Here is an 18173-nt window from a genome sequence, read left to right as displayed (position 1 = left end):
GAAATGTGTAAGCTTCTTTGCTATTTACTAACTTCTTGGTGTGTCTATAACTTCACCCACAGTAGGCAAGATATTTAATTCAGGTTGCTGAAGAGAAGTGCCAGGTAATATGAATCTTCAAAAATTTTTATGTTCTTTTTAGTCATTAAAATTCAATGATTTATGTCTGTTAAAAACCTGAAATTATAAACTGTATTTCCCTAGTAATGCTGCTCGCCTCTTAATCACTGCAGCACTGATAGGATTTGATCATTAACTGGTCAATAGTCCTTACAATCTTCTCTACAGGTTAATCTTCTTAAAGGTGACAGGACTGCAGAGAATAAGCCATGCCATCTGCAGATAAGCTCGAGAACAGTAGGTTTATGGGAGGGTGGAGACCACTCGGTGTTCACTTCTGCGGTCGAATGCTGCACTCAGGCACAGCTCTCCTTAAACAACCTGCTGCTTGGGGTGAAATCCATCTCCCATCGAGCCGACAGAAATCCTAGTGCTTCACATCCTCGATACTGATATTAGCCTTCCAAGTAATTGCAAGGCAATAAAATCCCTTTTTCTTGTGGTACAACTGCAACCACAACGTTGCCATGGCAATGATTAAGATTCATTGGCAATATTTCCCTTACAATCCTCCAGCCATTTAAAGGTGTGCAGGGTTCCCTCCCACCCCCCAAAAACCAACCAACCAACCAACCAACCAAACAAAAACATAATAAATGACTGTGTGAGTCAAAAAAAAAAAAAAAGGATAATTTATCTAGGTTTTTACTAATGTGAAATTAGAAAGCAATAATTAACAAGTTTTCACGGGTGTCATACGTGGTTAAGCTTACTGTTCAAACAGTTCAACTGCCCTTTGTGCTGTTAAGTTTCAGTTTAACTAACACGGCTTTTAAAGAACATCTTCTCTACCAGTGGTGCCATGGTACTAACTTCTTGTTCGATCACATGGAATTCCTAGCTTGCTTCGGGGTTTCTGAATCGAGTAGATTCTGGCTCTCCGTGAGCTGAGAGGCACACGGAGTGGTTCCTTGGGGCCCCATAACCCTTCCCTGATGCCCGTTGACCCCACTGGTGGCCACGTAGGTGGGGGAACGGAGTCCAAGAGCAGCTGCCAGGCGTGGCGTTGGGAACGCTCAGCCCTGCAGGAGGTTCGTGTTCGCCAGAAAATGGGAAGGGACCCCGAGGAGCCCATCACCAGGAGGATATTTCTTCACAGGCCACAGGGGAAGAGGGATGTAGGCTGGAGCTCTGGTGGCATATGCCCTGATCAGCCTGGTTGGCTCCCTCCCGTGTCAGCTGTGTGAAGCTGATCAACCCTTTTTCAGGTTTGACTGAGGTAAGCTCCTATTTCTGAGCAGTTCTTCCTTCTTTGTTCTCTGATATTGTTGTGTATAATTAGGCCATCTTTACTTCTCTTTGACATCACTGGAATGAATCATTTTTTTCCAAGTAGATGATCACTCTAATAGTTCCTATCTAACGTTGCTGTCACCTCCAAACCATGTCCTAATTAATGAGTTCCAGTGAAAAAAAAAAAAAAGAGAGTGGATATTCAGTGATCTAGTGTCTGTTTCTGACCCTGGAAAACCTTACTCGTTTAAGTAACTATTATACATGAGATTGTGCAAGTTTCTAGGAGGTTGATTATAGTTGGGCTGTTCACTCCCGAGTAGTCTGCTCGCAGTTAGTTCTCCATTAAATGTGTTCTCTATTAAATCACTCCTACAGCTCTCCGAAGAATTGGTTTTAAAACCACAGACAATAATACCTGCTTCTGTGAAAGTGATATTGAGAATTATCTACCAATGCGAATTGGATCCAGAAAATCGTACACCATAATTGTGTCTTTTCCCATCTCCTGAAAAGGTACTTTATATACACGTCTCCTGCTAAAACAGAGAGCAGTGCAGCTGCTGGTCACCGCATGTCTGTCACAGGTAGGCATTACAAAGCTTTTACAGTCAGGATTCAGCAATCTTTATCATTATGAATTCAGACTCCCGAGACACAAGCTAGAATAATTACTGTTACTAGCTTTGCTCAAAAGTGCCTGCTGCCATGCTTATTATGGCTCATTTGCTATAAGTACTCCTACATTATTACCATATCTACAAGCTATTCATATATGAATTTCGGATAGTGGAGGCAAATGAGGAAGCCGTCGGTTCAGATGCATCACTTCTCCTGGCAGGTTTTTGCCGGAGATGCTTCAGCAGCACCCGACGCCGGCCACGCAGCCAGCAAGCTCCCGGCCCTACTGCTGCTCAGCCTGAGAGCAGCCCGAGGGCTCCTTGCTCCCGCACCGCCCCCCGACGGGAGGGCAGGTAGCTCCTCGGGACTGCTCGAGCCAACCTCACACTTCCAGAGAAGCTGGAGAAGTCCCATGCACTATATTGGGAATTTAAAAGGCCAATACTAATATAAATACTTTATACTAATAAAAACTTTATACTAATAAATACAGACTTGAATTACCATAAAGCAGCATTAATCTCCTGTTCCAACACCTTTTTCTGAACACCTTATTTATGAAGAACATAGATTTATAGGGCCGTGAGATAAGTTTATTCATGTAATGAGAAAACATGAACTCGTGTTCGAAAGCTTAGCTAGCTAAAAACAATAACTCAGCACTTTTTTTTTCCTAAAAATTCTGCTGTCTGAAGGAAACCTCCTGTGATGAAAGACAAGCAGTGAGGATGAATGTTTTCTCCCAAATTAGCCTTGACCGATTTCCTCTGCTTCCCACAGCTTTCAGCTACCAGCCAGAATGCATTACCAGACTACAGTCAGTTTGGTCTTATCCATCACGTATTTGAAGAGAAAATCAAAGTCTTACTATTTATTAGCGCAACAAACAGCTGACTTAAAAAGACTACTGTAGAGTATGAAGAGTATGAAGTCTAGTTATGTTTACAGCAAGCTAGAAAAATTTGTTAAAGAAAAAAAAAAGCCTTAACGTGATAGTTTATTTCATCTAAAGTAAATGACGAATGAAAACTAAAACCCTCCATGGAAGACTGGGTCTTCAGTATCTCATCCTAAGCCTAACTGCAAATTATACTCCTCTAAATTACGGTGCAATTAACTCTTAAAACCATTGTTACATTTACCTTGTAGCAAGGAAAGTCTGACCGAGAAAAAGTTAGGGCTTGAAGTCAGGGAGCAGAACATGTTCTGTATGTGTGACAAAACTTCTGCCTTTCAGATTGAGTAGCTGTCAGTTCTGCATTAACAGTCGAGTGCTATCAGAAATTAAGCTTATGACACTTCTCAGATGGGGGATGTCACGGCTGTATCACTTCGGATCACCAGATGGCTGATTTTCTCCCATTCGCTACTGCCAAACTAGATGAGAGTCAAACAGTGGAGATGGCAACTGTGCTTTGGGGAATGACACCGAGAGGTTTCTTAATTCCCCCGAGTTCTTCTGGGGTGGTGACAGACAGGCAGATTTACTTTATGGTTAGCTGCAAGTCAATAAATTAGTGACAAGAGGACTTTTAGCATCAGAACAGATTAGAGCCAGAATGTTGGTTGCTGTGTATGGCTCCTATGCTGCTTGCAACTTCATCAGGTGATGCCTTAGCCATAGTTATCAAAGGAATGAGGATTAAAGGGAAATTAAATAAAAATATTACATTTACTTCTCATTATGTACTTTGTATTTAACTAGGATGTATAACTTTTTATCAGGCACTTCAATCACTTCATCCTGCAAAAAATATGTATTTAATTAAAAGCTGGAGCACACTCTCTTCAAGTGATTTAAAGGGTGAAAAAAGTCCTTCAGCTGATGACATGCTTGTGAACTTTATTTCAGAAAGTTCTGTTCCAAAATCTATGTTCCGTCTCACAGTAAATTCAATGGCATAAGTTCTTATTTTTTGCACTCTTTTCTAGGTGTTGAATGGTTTATTAGATATGATGCAGGCTACTGTCATTTTGTTATTTCTTTTTTTGGACAGGCTGGGTTTGGGTGGGGGTCTTTGTCTTAGAAGAGGTCTCTGCAAATAGTTATGCTCTTGTTAACATACAGTGCAAGAAATGAGAGTCCTCCTTGGTTGTTTCAAAGTTATTGGTTCAGGCTCTCAGCCTTTAAATAATTAGACACCAGAGCACTTACTTTAACAGCTTCTGTCTGAAAGATATAATATGAGGAAAAAAAACTTGCATCTCAAGCTATCAGAGTGACTCAGCAAGGTGACTCAAGAAAATAATTTAACTTTCTGGAGGAATTACCACTTAATAAGGCAGACTGTCACGACTTATAAAATGACACCTCCAGCAACTCAACAGTGAACACAGCTCACGTTTGCTCTTTGTGTTCAGGTTGATCTAAAGAGAAATGCGGCACACTTAGTCGAGTATCTTTGACTTACGCATACTGAAATACGTGCGATAAATGGCAGAATTTGGGAACATGATAAAAATACTGTTTGGTATCAAATGCTTGTACTAGTGGCTGCTTGGTGCTATGAAGATTAAGGTCTCTGTTCTTCAGAACATTGTGCATGTGAATATTTGTACTAAATAAAAGTCAGTGAAAGTTGTTCTAGTTATGTAAGTGGGCGTTAAATCTGTATTTTTTTTCCCCAGTTTATTTGTCTTTTTCATAACATACTCAAATTCTGCCATACAGTCAAATTCTATTCTTTTCAGTCTCAGAGGGAAGACCAGAGATGGCACTATCCCAGAATAGCCTACACCTACAGGTAGGACATGCTGCAGGGAATTCAGGTGAGGGACACAAAATTTATAAAAAAAGAATTGAGTAGGAGTCACAGATCATTTAATTAGCTCTGTGCAATAACATTCTGCTCCATTTGAAAAGTAGCTCCACTAGTTTCCGTAGATATTGGAGGACAACAAACAATAGCAATAGAAACATCTGATATTACAGTTTTTCAACGTTTTTCCCAGTGTATCATAATTTTATGTTATTTGCCTGTCAAATTAAAAATGTATTATTACTAAAAAAAGTATTACAGTGTATTAATATTACATTTCAATATTTCCCAAGTGAAACGCCATATCCTGAGAGGGGATACTATTAAAAAGGAAACAGTTTTTTTTATGAAAGTATAAATAAATTATAGGTAACATAAATATGTAGTCTGTTACCCTTGCCCTACATGTATAAAGCTCTCACGTATGTGTGTGCATGTACATATACAAATATATACATCTTATATACTCTACAATAATCTAGCTTCAGCCAGAAGTATGATAATTAACATGAGCTATAGCACTAAAAAACAACCGAGCACGTATGTGTCTTTAAACTTATGAATTAGTCCCATCATTCTTTTGGTTTGTTTGTAGCTTGTTTGCAGAAGTTTAAATATGCTGTAAGGTTTGGTGAGCCAGAGATATACACGCAGCAACAGACAGAAAAAAATATTGGTATAATGTGCTTCCCTGTCTTCTTGGTATGGTAGCATACTTTGTTTCTTTTATATTTCTGTAGTCAAAACAAATCCGTTTTATGTTCATACCTTTTAATGTAAATATAAATATTCTGATCTATTCTGAAACCTGGCACAAAGCATTTTTGTATCAGAATCAAATAAACATCAAATCAGCACATTTTAGCTATTTTATTTTTATTTTTTTTTCAGGCAGAAATAAAGAATACAAATCTAGTCAACATTTTCATACTTTACGGAAAAAAATTAGTATAATCCTGAGGTTTTTTTACAAATATTTATTTGATATTTTAGAATCTTGATGTTAAATTCTCACTAGGAAAAGTCCTCTCTCCTTACTTATTATTGTTACATGCTTAAATTAACATCTACTAAGTTGGCTTATTAGCACCAACAGGACAACACAGAGTGCCCACCATTAAGCCTGCACATAAGGCCCTTCAGGCCTGAGGGTTTACGTTGCATCTCCTCAGAACAGGGATCCTGTTATGTTTTAGTTTAGGCCCTGTTTAGTGAGGCTGCTATTTAAACTGAGGCAGCAAACTTTGCTCAGGTTGGTACGTTCTTGGTGGGAGGATGAGAGGTGGTCGTGAAGAACTGCGGGTAGCCAGTTTTGACTGGCCAAAAAATGACAGATGAAATTCAGTGCAGATATATGTAAAGCAATGCACTGGGAGGAAAAAAGAAAATTATAAAATTTTTCAAATATAATGAAAGTTCTGAGCTGACTTTTATTATTCAAGGATACGTGCTGGGTTGTGATAAAACTAAACAGACTGTTGGGAACCTCTACAAAGGAATGGGGAGGAGAAAATAAAATTACTATTATCAACAATTTTATATGAAAACAGTTCTTTGCAAGAAGTGAAGTTCAAAAAATGCTTGAAATGAAGCAAGACTGAAAAAAATGGCTTTTTTTTTTTTTTTAATTTCTACGGAACTGTGTCAAGGAGTGCCAAGGGAATGACTGTTTACTGCCCCTAGCGATCGCGCTGTGATGTCGTAATAAAACAAGCCAAGAGGAAGCTGAGAACCGAGGTACTTCACGGAATGCACTGCAAGTATTTCAGGGAGGACATTTAGGATGCTGGAACTTTTCATGAACCCGGGGTCCTCAGGTGCGAAATGCAGCCCCACCTCTGCTGCTGGCTGCCTGGAGAGACCTGGGGCCAACGCTGCTGGTGCTGCCCAGGCCTCGTACCACACTCAAAGCGCCTGCTGCCAGCCCTGGGCCTTGCTTTGCCTTTGTGTACTGGTTCTGACGCCCCTTATACACAAATCGCCACACAAATGTACGTGTAAGCTGTTGAAACTTATTTAATAAGCGTCCTGGTCTCAGACCCGCAGCAGCTGCCACCAAACACGCCGTGCCGTTTTCCCCCAGCCTGCTGTCTCGTCGCGTTCAGCACGACCCACTTCGGTCCCTACGGCTGCCCCGGGAGCAGCCCCCAGGTGCCGCGCAGCACAGCTCGGTGCTCTCAGCTCTTGTTTTCAGCGGACAGAGAGGGGCCGAGACAGCAGCTGGAGGAAATCCCAAGCGCTCCATCCGCCGGGGCCCAGCAGCCCAGGCCAGCCCCGCTGCCACCCCGGGCTTCACCCGGCCCACACCGGGACCGGCACCGGGACAGGGGCAGGGACCGGGGCCAACGGGGCCCCACGGGGCCCTCTAAAAGCGGCCGGGCGGAGCCGGGCCGGGCCCAGGAGGCCGGCAGAGGCCCGCAGCCATGCGCGGTCCCGCCCCGGCGCGGCTGCGTGGAGGGGAGCGGAGCGGGGCCCGGAGCCACCAGCGCAGCGCCGGCCGAGGGGAAGGGGACGAGAGGAGAGGCCGCAGCCAGCCCGCCCTGCCCTGCGCCGGGCCGCCGAGTCCGGCATGGAGAGTATCCGAGGGGAGGCCGCGGCCCGGGGGCTGCGGGGGGAACGGGAGGGAAGGAAGGAAGGGGAGGAAGGGGCGGGCGGCTGGGCCCGGGATGCGGGCGGAGCGGGGTCGGGGCGGCGGCGGTGCGGGGCTGCCCCCGCTGCCGGCCGGGCGCAGGGGGGTGGGGGGCCCGGGCTTTCCTGCCGGGTGAAGCCGTCTTGATACACAGACACAAAAGAGGCGTAAAAGTTGACGGAGGCGGCAGTAGCTGAGGGGTGCAGCTGGCGCTCGGCCCTGCCGGTTGTTGTGGTAGGGGCTGGGAGGACGGGGCGCTGGAGCGGCTGGCCGTGAGTCGGGGCTGGCCGTGGAGGTGGCAGCTCCCCCCCGGGGCTGTGGGGGCAGTGAGGGGATGAGGGGACGCTTTTCCAAAGCAGCCGGGCACCGGGATCCCAGGAGGTCAAAGTTAAATGCCCACGCAAGTAACCAAGGAAGTTGTTCCAGAAGAAGCTGCGCCGAACTCGCCTTCCCCGTGCGATGGGTGTGAGCGGGTGAGCTCATGCTGTGCCCGGCTGTTCTGGTCTCTGACCTGGCGTGTGCCCGAGTGAACACCCCAAAGGTATTTTGCTGCTCGGGAAATCATCCAGGCAGTGACTCAGTGCAATACGCGTATTGCTGCGGAAAGGGATGCCGGCCTAGGTTTGAAAACAAAAAAATACAAATACACGGAGAGATTTTAGTTTTACTGCTGTAGTTACCTTGGTAGGTACACTATGGGTATAGGCACAGCTGTCCCTTTTTTTGTAACCTACTTGTGATGATTGCGCAAGGTAACAAACATCAACAGACTTCATAACCTCTTCAAGTTGCTGGCAGAGCTCTAAGATGTGTGAGTGGACTGGAGGAAAAAATGGCTCTAGAATAACTTACATATTAGAAATACTAAAGAAACATCATAATGATTAGTCTTGTACTTTCAATTAACTGTTACTCATCGTAGTATTTGCTGCATCTTTCTCTGGGTGCGTCAAAATGTGGCATGACAGAAATATAAAATATCTGTAAACCTTTATGCTGCTTTTTTATTTGAGAAAGCTCCCAAACAACATCAGTCTTTCATCAACAGTACTTTAAAAACGTGTTATTTTCTTGTAAAAAAAATTTTGCAACACATACTTTATTGTCCTATGCTAACAGTTTAATGTGAATCATTTAAGTCCCTGTGAAAGCCTGTTCTGCTGTCTTAGAGCTTTCGTCTTAAGCAGAAGTTGAAAAATTAAGAAAGTTTCTCTTGCAGACTTAAGCGTTCTTCCCCAAACTGTCAGGTGACAACCACCAGGACCCAAGAAGTGCTCACATGACCCAAGGATGCGGGACTGCATGAGCAATTCCAACCCGAGATCATGTTGTGGCTGGGAAGGACAGCCCTGCCTCCTGCCTTGCACCTGGGTGTGGTCAGCCAAGCCAGTTTGCCCTTACCCTGTAAATTATTCTGTTGTGCTGGGGCGGATCCAGGCGGGCCAGTAAACGGCACTTCCATTTGCTGTGCTCTTCCGTTTCACTGAGAGCCAACGAGTCTGGGTGCGTGAGCGAAAGCTGGCAGAGTAAGGCTTTCGATTTCGCTTGGAGGATGTTTTGTTTTGCATATCTGTCAGAACTAGGTTTGCTGTGAAATGGAGCCAGTTGGGATCTGAGCTTGGTCCTTATGGCCTGTGATTTTAAAACCCGTATGACGTGTCCATATAATTTAAAAACAGCTTGATAGGTCTCCCTATCTTGTGAATTTCATGGGCTTAGTTAAATTACGCTCTTCAGGTTTTAATATCATTAACAGTATAATGCTGGGTTGGTAGCACTTTAAACAGGAGAGCAAAAATACTACAGTGTAAGGATTGATTCTGTTCTTGGACCCTTAACTTACGCTGCAGAACATCTGTTTAATTTGAAGTTTGCTGCAAAGGAACTCAATAGAAACTCAAAAAAATGCGACAAAGAAGAAAAGGCTGAGAAAGCAAAAATTAAGAAGGTAAGCACTGACTCTGAAACATGCTCTTTAGATCTTTCGTTCACATACTATAGCTGAAAAACTTGTGGTTTGTTCCTGTTTTCTTGGTGTGCATGCTGATAATACTGATAAAGGCTTGTGATTTAAATTGTACAATTATAAATCTTCCCATGCTAATAAGTGTAAGGATTCATTTATTAAGAACTTGTGGCATTTACTTACTAAGAAAATTGTCTTAAATGTATTACCCCAGAGACTTATTCTCAAAATTAAAAATGTATAATCTTTTTGAGCTTGTATTAAAAGGGTTTACGAAGAGGTACTTGAAACTAGTTGTGAGTCCTTAAAATAGTAAAGAGAGACCCTAAATTCATTTGACTATATTTTTGTCATGAGATACAGCCATACCAACTGTATCTGCATTTGGGTCTTAAGACTGAAAAAAAGTTTTAGGAAAGAGGAACTTTTTGTAGTTCTGTAAAACCTTCCATGGGAAAGTTAGAGGGTTCACATCTTGAAAAAGTTCTCAAACTATCGGGGGTATTTTCTGTTTTTAGAAACAAGAAAAAAGGTATTGTGATGAATTGATGCTTACTTCAAAAATGAAATAGGATATTTGGAAATTGTCTTCACAAAGATCAAGGAAAGCTAAAATGCCTTTTTTTCCCCTTTTTGAACAGGCAATCCAGAAGGGTAACATGGAAGTTGCACGAATACATGCAGAAAATGCAATCCGACAGAAGAATCAAGCAATTAATTTCTTGCGCATGAGTGCCAGAGTGGATGCTGTAGCAGCAAGAGTTCAGACTGCAGTGACGATGGGCAAAGTAAGTCAATTTTAACAAATATGTTGAAAGAATGAAACCTCTGATCCTCTTAGAAATGACTTAATTCTACCTATAATGAGTTGAAAAGTTTGAGTTTTTCAGACGTAGCCTTTAGTAAATCAGGTACTGGAATTCTCCTGGCAGTTGCCCTTTAGAAATAGGTTGCTATCCTCCATGTTTTTAGCTTGTAACTCCTTTTGCTTGTTGTTACTCGTGCTTCTAAGGAGATTCTGTTCCCCTTGCAAATACATATGATCCTACATGTGTAGAACTAGTGATTCCTGAAATATTTTTAGCTCAGGTAGTCTGTTAAGGTACCCTGCTGTACTGCTCTGCAGCCAGAGAGGCTGTTCTGCCATATGATTTGTGTACCAATTATATCCCTTACCATATGGCAGGTTTTGGGACCCTCAAAAGTTAATGCCATGTAGATCTTAGTTTTTAGTGAGTTTCTGTTCAGAATGCATATTTCAAGCAAATGAGTGAATTTATAGAACTTCAAATGGTAGGAGCCTTTACAAAGTGGTATGTGAGATGGCAGTAACATGTGCCCTGCTATTTGATACTGTAGAAGCTGGACAGAAATAAGAGAACTTGGTAAGAAACTATTTATTTTTCTTTCTGTGTAATACATTTCTTTTGCCTCATTTCAGGTAACGAAGTCAATGGCGGGGGTAGTTAAGTCTATGGATGCCACTTTGAAGAGCATGAACTTGGAAAAGGTAAATAGAAACCCTTCATGGAGACGCGCATCAAAAGCGGAAAGGGAAACATGCACAAGTTTTTAAAAGGGGGAATTTCAAATTAAAGAGAAAATGTTTTGCAGTGGGTGTGGTAGATCTGGGTACAGGTTGCCCATGACAGTGTGGTTGTCAAGCCCTGGTAAGAGGAGGTAATTGGAACATGACTGGATAGGGCTCTTACCAGCCTGCTTGAACTTCAGGGGTAGGTCAGCTTCAAAGTCCCCCCTGTGTGAGGGGTGGGCAGAGCTGGGGGGGGTGAAGTGGCACAAATTGATCTCCAAAACCTGCTTGCAGCCTTATAGTGTGCTTCTAGTTTTACCAGTTGAGATGTATTTCTTTTCTGTTAATCTGCAGATCAGTGATTTAGTTCATGTTTTGTTGTGTTTTTTTTAGATATCTGCACTAATGGATAAATTTGAGCATCAGTTTGAAACACTAGATGTTCAGACACAGCAGATGGAAGACACAATGAGCAACACTACTACGCTAACAACGCCACAAGTAAGAAGAATAATTTTTTTTTAAAAAAGTGATCTTAAAAATTCCAATTGTCTAAACTGTCTGCTTCTGTTCATTCTGCCTGTTTTGAGGCAGCAGGAACTGGAGCATTTTCACTTTGTGTTTATGATGAAGAGACGAGTTCAAGTTACAGTCCCAAGTGTGGATGATCACACGTATTTTACTCAATTTCACTTTTATCAGGCTTTATTTTATATTATGTATTGAAATCTTTAACCCTGCTATTGAACAAACAGCATTTCAATGTGTTCTTAGTAAACTTCTTACCCAGAAGATGCTTTAGCATTATTTAAGAAAAGCAAAATACTGCAAGAAAATCAAGTTCTAATTCACTGATAGTAACAAAATGACATTAGTAACCACCAAATTAGTAGTAGCATGTGTAGTGAAAATGTTGATAATTACCTTTATATATGTTTACTAAAATTCTTAAACAATTCTTAAGATAGTTAAGAATACCGGGATAGTTAATAATGGGATAGTTAGCACCCGTCCTCTTGTGCTGTTCTGCAAGATGCTAAATGTGCTATTTTATCAGAAATTGTCAGAACTTTTTTGGAGATAATGCTTTGTAAATAAAAAAGTAAATAAGCCTAAACCCAAATGTATTAAAGATAGGCTTTATTCCATGTTGTGCAAAGCAGTGTTTTAGCAATTCATAATCAGCAGTTGATAGCACTTACTGTGTTCAGGTGTATGTTTAATTTTTTACAGGTAAGTTTAATTATTTGGAAATGGTTATTTTTTGTTACGCTTTTTTTTTCAGAAGCTAAAGTTCAATGGGCTTTTAACAGGCTTAGCTCTGCTGCTCCTTTTGAGTTCATACAGGGCCCTCTGGTGGTTAAAAGCACAAATAGGTTCTATAAAGGTCTTTTCCCTTTAAATCAGTTTTGTTAAAAATTTGTTCTCTCAAGATTGAACAGACGAGCTTGTTATAAACTACAGTGATGCAACTGAATCGATTTTGTTTTCCTTTCTCTAGAACCAAGTGGATATGCTTCTACAGGAAATGGCAGATGAAGCAGGGTAGGTAAAATGTTTGAATGACTATTTCTTGCGTAGGTCTGTTGGTTCCACCAGCCCTCCCAGGTAAACATGAAGATCAGATACCGATGCTTTAAATGTGTCTGTCTCAGAAGCAGACAAGGATCACTATTTTCCTTTCACCTCTGGGCATCGCCAATTTATTGTTTTGTTGCCAGTATTTCATTCTTTTTTCACTCAAAGCTACTGTGAATGCTGATAACGCATTGACATTGGGCAAAAGCCTAAAATCAAATTGTCACTTGTCATGTCACGATTGCTTTAGCATTAGCAATCCTTGCATTGTTTCTCCACACTTTTTCCCTTTTTTTCCCCTGTTATCACCTTAAAACTTCCTGTAGTTCTGTTCTCACTAGTTACAGAAATATTTCAGAGAATTTTGCTTTCCTTCTTGGTGACACTTAAGCTGGAAGTGCTGCTCTGTTGTCTTAAGGACTCATTTTTAGTAAAAGCCTTCTAGGCTTTCTACCTTTACATCACTTGCACGTATATTGTCTGATGCACCTTTGTTAGACTGAAATCTTGCTCAGTCCTGATTGCTGGTTCTTATATATGACTTGGGTTCTTTGTGATGAAGCTAGTTTCCTGGTCAAGCTGTCTTAATGAGCAGAATTGCAGTGTTGTGGGATACTAGTGACCTCACACTATCCCAGTATTGCTCAACTTGGTGACTATTGTACTTACTCCTTTGTTTTTTTTCCCTTTAACTATAGTCTTGATCTGAACATGGAACTACCTCAAGGACAGACAGGTTCTGTTGGTACAAGTGTTGCCTCAGCAGAACAGGTAAGTTAATTTCAATAGAAATCAATGTTTTCTAGAGAAGTGTGGGATGAGAATTAATGCTTCATTTAGTCAAAACAAGCTTGCTGAATTGTATTTAGATGTTAGCTGTCTAAAAGCAATAGTGTGTAGTTAAAGAAGTCATATAAGCAAAACAATTTTAACAATGTTCGTCTGTTTAGTGTATCCAGTAAGTTCAGGTGGTTTTGGATGGTTATTTCAGACTTCCAAAAAGCTGACTCTGTTAACATATGCAAGGCAGGGAGCCTCCTGTTGGCTGATTTATGTAAGAGAAGCTGCAAATATTCCCAATTATTTTTAGGTTCAGTTTCACCTTGCATGTGACCCTCCAGAAAAGTTAGGCCTATGACTTAGTCAGTCAAGGCTGCATCCAAGAATGCAGTTCTGTAAAAGCTGACTTAAACTTGCAAAGATCTTACATAAAAATTTATCTGTGTGCGCTATGTTCTGAAACTCCTTTCTCTGCTAGAGATCAGAGCGCTATACTGATCTCTGGTCTAATCTGGTATAGCTGTTCTTAAGCAAATCTTGTTCAGATGGTATGAAATTATCTCATGTAAAGTTATAACAAGAGATTACTTGACCATTGCAGAACTTTCCAAAAGTTAATTTTCATATTGCTGATAGTTGGTTTCTATGTTTCACACTTTTCAGGATGAGCTGTCACAGAGACTGGCCCGCCTTCGTGATCAAGTTTAAGTTAAACAAAGCTGCAGTCTGTGTACATGCTTTCAAAATGCCCTTTCTGTGACTAACCCTTCACTACAAACGTGGCTTAGGTGTTTAATATTTGTAATATAGGGTACTTCACTCCAAGCTTGCTCTTCTTTCTAAATACATTGAGTAATCCAAAAGTATCAGCTCTCTGATGTCTTTTTCTGTACATTTTGAAGTTGATATATTTTTTGCAAGCTTTTTTCACAAAATCAAGTTGATATTCTAAGTCAGCTAGTAATGTTGGCACATTCTAGCTAAAAGAAAAGCAGAGTGTCATTGATATATATTTTAAATTATGAAGTGATTTTTTTTAAATTATGAGAACTGTTTATGGTTGGAAAACTGATGTATTCAGTTCTGATGATTGTACTAGCCAACTTTCTTACACAGCCAAACTCCTGGAACACGGAGGTGGACAGTGTGGACTTCATGAAAATACGCTTGTTAAAAAATGAGTGGACTTCAGTCTGTGGTGGTTTTAGTATTTTAAAGATAAGGTAACTGTTCTGAAATTAATGGTTCAGTTCAAAAGTGAGTTTCCAAAAGCTGTTTTAATATAATTGGGAACTTGTACGGTTTCATCACTTTAGTACAGGAGGAATAAAATGTATTTTTCAACTCTTTGTCAGTTCTGTTGAATGCTTTAGCATACTTGTTTAAGGTTGAGTGCTCTAGCTTCTTTTTGCTTTCTTCTCAGTATCCTGAGGTGCAGCCAGTAATGCCACTCTCACCTCTATTTTGACCAACATAGTATCTTGCTCCTGCTGATAGGGAGCTCATGCTATCCATTCTTTTTAGGTTCAAGCTGAGAAACCTTATATGTAGCTGAAGCCTGCTTTTCTTCATTCCTTGTCATGCTGGCTTTTCATCTGGTCACTTTTTAATATGCAAGAAAAAAATCTGGTGATTGTAACATGGCAGAAGGCTGAAGTATGGAATAAGAAATACAAAAGTGCTTTTCCTCAAGCTCACATCTTCAGAGTCCTTCATGAGTCACGGTCCCAACTCTGTCTGCTGTAACCAGGGCACTCACCCAGATCAGCCTTTTTCTCCTCTGCCCATCGCAGCTGGTCTGGTGCTGGGGGGAGAGGTGAGAAGTGGAAGGGTAAGGTAGGCCAGCTCTGCCTCAAAGGGGCAGGCTGCTGGATGGGCGCATCAGTTACGTTGGATTAGGAGCAGCTACTTCATTTTGTAAGGTGCAGTATTGCTGTCTGCAGCTGGAGTAATGTGACTTGGAATATTGCAGTCACGTCTGGAGAGGCTAGTTTGTTTTAGTTATCCCTTCACATTTCTGCGCAGGAAGAGAATCTGCTTTCAGTAGCTTCAAACTCTTGCTGCAGTTGTGAAGTAAAGAAATGATTGTAGACATTTGTAGCAGAAACTACTTGTGATGTGTTGTGATAAGCAGTGATGTTAAAAATCTGTTCCTGACTCTTTGGGCTCAGTTTGTTTTATATTTGTAGGGGTGAGAAAGGTGTATAGCACTAGACTTAGAATTAGTTCTTTATTCACTGTTTTCAGGACCACATGGGTTTTTCAGTGTTGGGGAAATATGAGTTAAAAAAGCAACTCAGCTTTTTTAGTCAAGCAGGATTTTTTCAGTGAAAACATGCAAAAATGAGGAAACATTTCAGAGCTGTTTCAAACTGTTTTTGATGCATTACTCCAGTTACTTTGCAGGTCTAGCAGGATGCTACATACTAAGGTATTCAAGGGTACTGTAAAAATAAGATACGGAAAGTTAAATAACACAATTCCACAACATTTCAGATTGTTTTTTCTCTTGGACCAGCAGCCTAAATTAAAATGATTTGTTTAAAATGTTTACACTTCTTTTCAATGCAGCATTATTTTAAACACCCTTGAGTGTTCCTCCTGTAATTAGGGGAAACTGGAAGGTGTTTTAGAAACCACGTACTCACAACTGTAGTCTAGGTACAATCCTGTAAAACAATTAGTAAACATCTTAAGAAAGAGGCCATGTAGTACACTCTTCTTGCTAGCTACTCCTGAACAGTGTGACAAAAACATAATGGTGTATCTATGCAACCAAGTTACCCACGGTTGTGGAAACTGCTTGTGTGTGCCTTTGCTTTAGTGAACTTTTTTGACGTTTGCTTACTGTACATCTTATGACAGGTCTGGAAAGTTACTATTGTGTAATAATTCCCCATCTGAATTTACTTTGCAGTTGCTTGTTGTTAGAACTGTACCATAAACTACTGAGGTTTTCATTATCTGGTAATTAGACAACTCCAGATATCTTCTCTGGTTTATTTTGTTTTTTTTTATGTTAAACAATATGCTGCTTCGGGACTATTCTTGGTCTTTATTTGAGGGGGTAGACCGCTATTCTCAGGCCTCATGTATTTGATTTTCTGAGTATGTTGCCTTGCCTTGAACCTTGGAGGAATTTCAAAACAGAAGGAGATGAGCCTGATTAAGTTGCTGCAAGACAAATACTAAATAAGCTTCATTATCTTACTGGCTATATGCAGCCTGTTTCATAGTTTTGATCTCCCAGAGGTCCCAAGCTTGTTAGCTCTGGTACCAGAGTAGTTTTCTGGATCTTGTTAGGGATTAACAAATAACCTAGTGGCTTGATTGACATACTCAGTGTAACCTCTGCAGGACTAGGATGCAAAGAAGTAGGCACACTTAGCTGACTCGAGGGAAAAAACGTTGGAAACAAAATTTTTGCCCTGCTGCTTTCACTCAGTGTTGCTGTGCATTTGAATGTTGCCAGGATTTTGTACCACTCACTTCTGCATGGAGATCTGCCCTCTCCTGGGGAAGGAGCGCTTGTGTATGAGAGCTGGCGTTCACAGAGATTTAACACTTGCATTTTTAATGTATATATCTTTCTCCAGTCTTTTGGAAATGCTTAAAACTGGAAGTTACTCTTAAAGCAATATTTGACTTTTGTATCGTTCTTCCATTCAGGTTCTCCTTGAAACATCTGCTCTTTTCTGAACAACTCTGGCTCCTCACTATCTATTTTTCTAGTGTTTCTTGGAAGTTGACTGTGTATGTTTGTAGAAGCCCATCTCATGTTAAATAAATTGTACAACTCTTATGTAACCTCATTACCAAGTAATAGCTCAATATTTGTATTTATGAGCAGACACATCTAAAGTGAAACATTGCTTGAAATGCTTCAGGATGTTTTTTCTTGACAGTTTTTTCTATTTTGCTGAAAAACAGCGGTATCTTTGCATTATATTTCCATCTGCTAGTGTAATGGTAGCCTTCATTCTTTTGAATTCGAAAACTGAAAGCCATGAAAAGCTTCAGATGAGAAGAGAAAAAAGTGATTTATCTTTCTCAATTGTGTTGGGATAAAATCATCACCTTGCCTTTGTGGAGATCCTCAGAGCCAAAAAAAAAAAACAGTGAAATTTTGTCACATATGGTCAGCAACTATGTACAGAAATAAATTCTGAAGTTGGTGACGTGTATAGAGAAGAGTAATTTTTGTAGCTCTGATAGTGTTCATCTGGAAAACTGCATAACTTGTACGGGACAATTTGTAAATGTAACTGCGAATGGTAAATAAAAATTGCACAGCCAAATGATTTCAGGTGTCTTCCTAGGTTGTGTGGCTACCTAGTGGCACGTCTCAGTACATGGATAGACAAGTGGATGCCGTCAAGGTTTTCCTGGGAGAAAATAACCAGAAAATTAGAAATAAGGAGAAGGTGAAGTGGGTGCTATCGAGAAAGGCTTGGGACAATGGTTTGGGAAGTAATTATAATCAAGTATAAGAACATGAAATATAACCTAAGTAATTTAAATTTAATAATACTTATAAATATGTAGTCTGGTCTGGAAGCCAAAGCATTTCCCTCAGGTTTAAGCATCTGAGGGGCTTTTCTTTCCTTAACCTACACAACAAGGGAAAAAGGGCAGGAGCTGGTGGGTGTTTGAGTTTGTCCTCCACAGAGCTAAAAATAAATAAATAATAATAATTTTGACTTCTATTTTCCCCTTCCATTGTTGTTTAGTAACCAGCAGAGGGAGCCTCAAGCTTTGTTTTTGCAGAGGTTTTGTAGCAATGATCTTTGAGCCCTTAAAACAAAGGGGGCTTCCCAGTCACCACCAACTTGTTTAAGCCACTGTTTGTCTCTGGTGGCCCCTCTGTTTCTGGGTGGTGTCCAGCCTCGCTAGGAAGCGCCTGTGGCAGGGCTTTCATCCTTGCCTGGCCGCTGCCCTGTTTGTTGCCCAAAGTGC

The 18173-nt window shown here is 40.9% G+C and overlaps 1 protein-coding gene and 1 long non-coding RNA gene across 2 annotated transcripts; both read left to right on the top strand.

Annotated features, from left to right (window-relative positions):
- Positions 1-746: 746 nt before the first annotated feature.
- LOC308176955 lies at positions 747-5590 on the top strand. The gene is made up of 3 exons (XR_013938749.1): positions 747-1339; positions 1732-1940; positions 3212-5590. It is a non-coding gene; the product is annotated as an uncharacterized lncRNA (long non-coding RNA).
- Positions 5591-6971: 1381 nt separating this feature from the next.
- CHMP1B (charged multivesicular body protein 1B) lies at positions 6972-17515 on the top strand. The gene is made up of 8 exons (XM_080553444.1): positions 6972-7309; positions 9213-9310; positions 9970-10116; positions 10770-10838; positions 11253-11360; positions 12361-12404; positions 13136-13208; positions 13881-17515. Exons 1-8 carry the CDS (start codon positions 7303-7305, stop codon positions 13923-13925), a joined length of 591 nt encoding a protein of 196 aa, XP_080409570.1. The 5' UTR covers positions 6972-7302; the 3' UTR covers positions 13926-17515.
- Positions 17516-18173: the final 658 nt, after the last annotated feature.

The sequence above is a fragment of the Anser brachyrhynchus genome (assembly GCF_964034855.1).
Source record: "Anser brachyrhynchus genome assembly, chromosome: 13".
NCBI lineage: Eukaryota > Metazoa > Chordata > Aves > Anseriformes > Anatidae > Anser > Anser brachyrhynchus.
Note: the sequence above shows the minus strand (reverse complement) of the source record. Positions and strands in the feature narration are given on the sequence as shown.

What these genes read in the sequence shown, in the direction of transcription:
- CHMP1B (XM_080553444.1), top strand. An exon ending in AGAAAGCAAAAATTAAGAAG is followed by an intron (nt 9,311 to 9,969) that starts GTAAGCACTGAC and finishes CTTTTTGAACAG; the next exon opens with GCAATCCAGAAGGGTAACAT. An exon ending in GTGTTGCCTCAGCAGAACAG is followed by an intron (nt 13,209 to 13,880) that starts GTAAGTTAATTT and finishes CACACTTTTCAG; the next exon opens with GATGAGCTGTCACAGAGACT.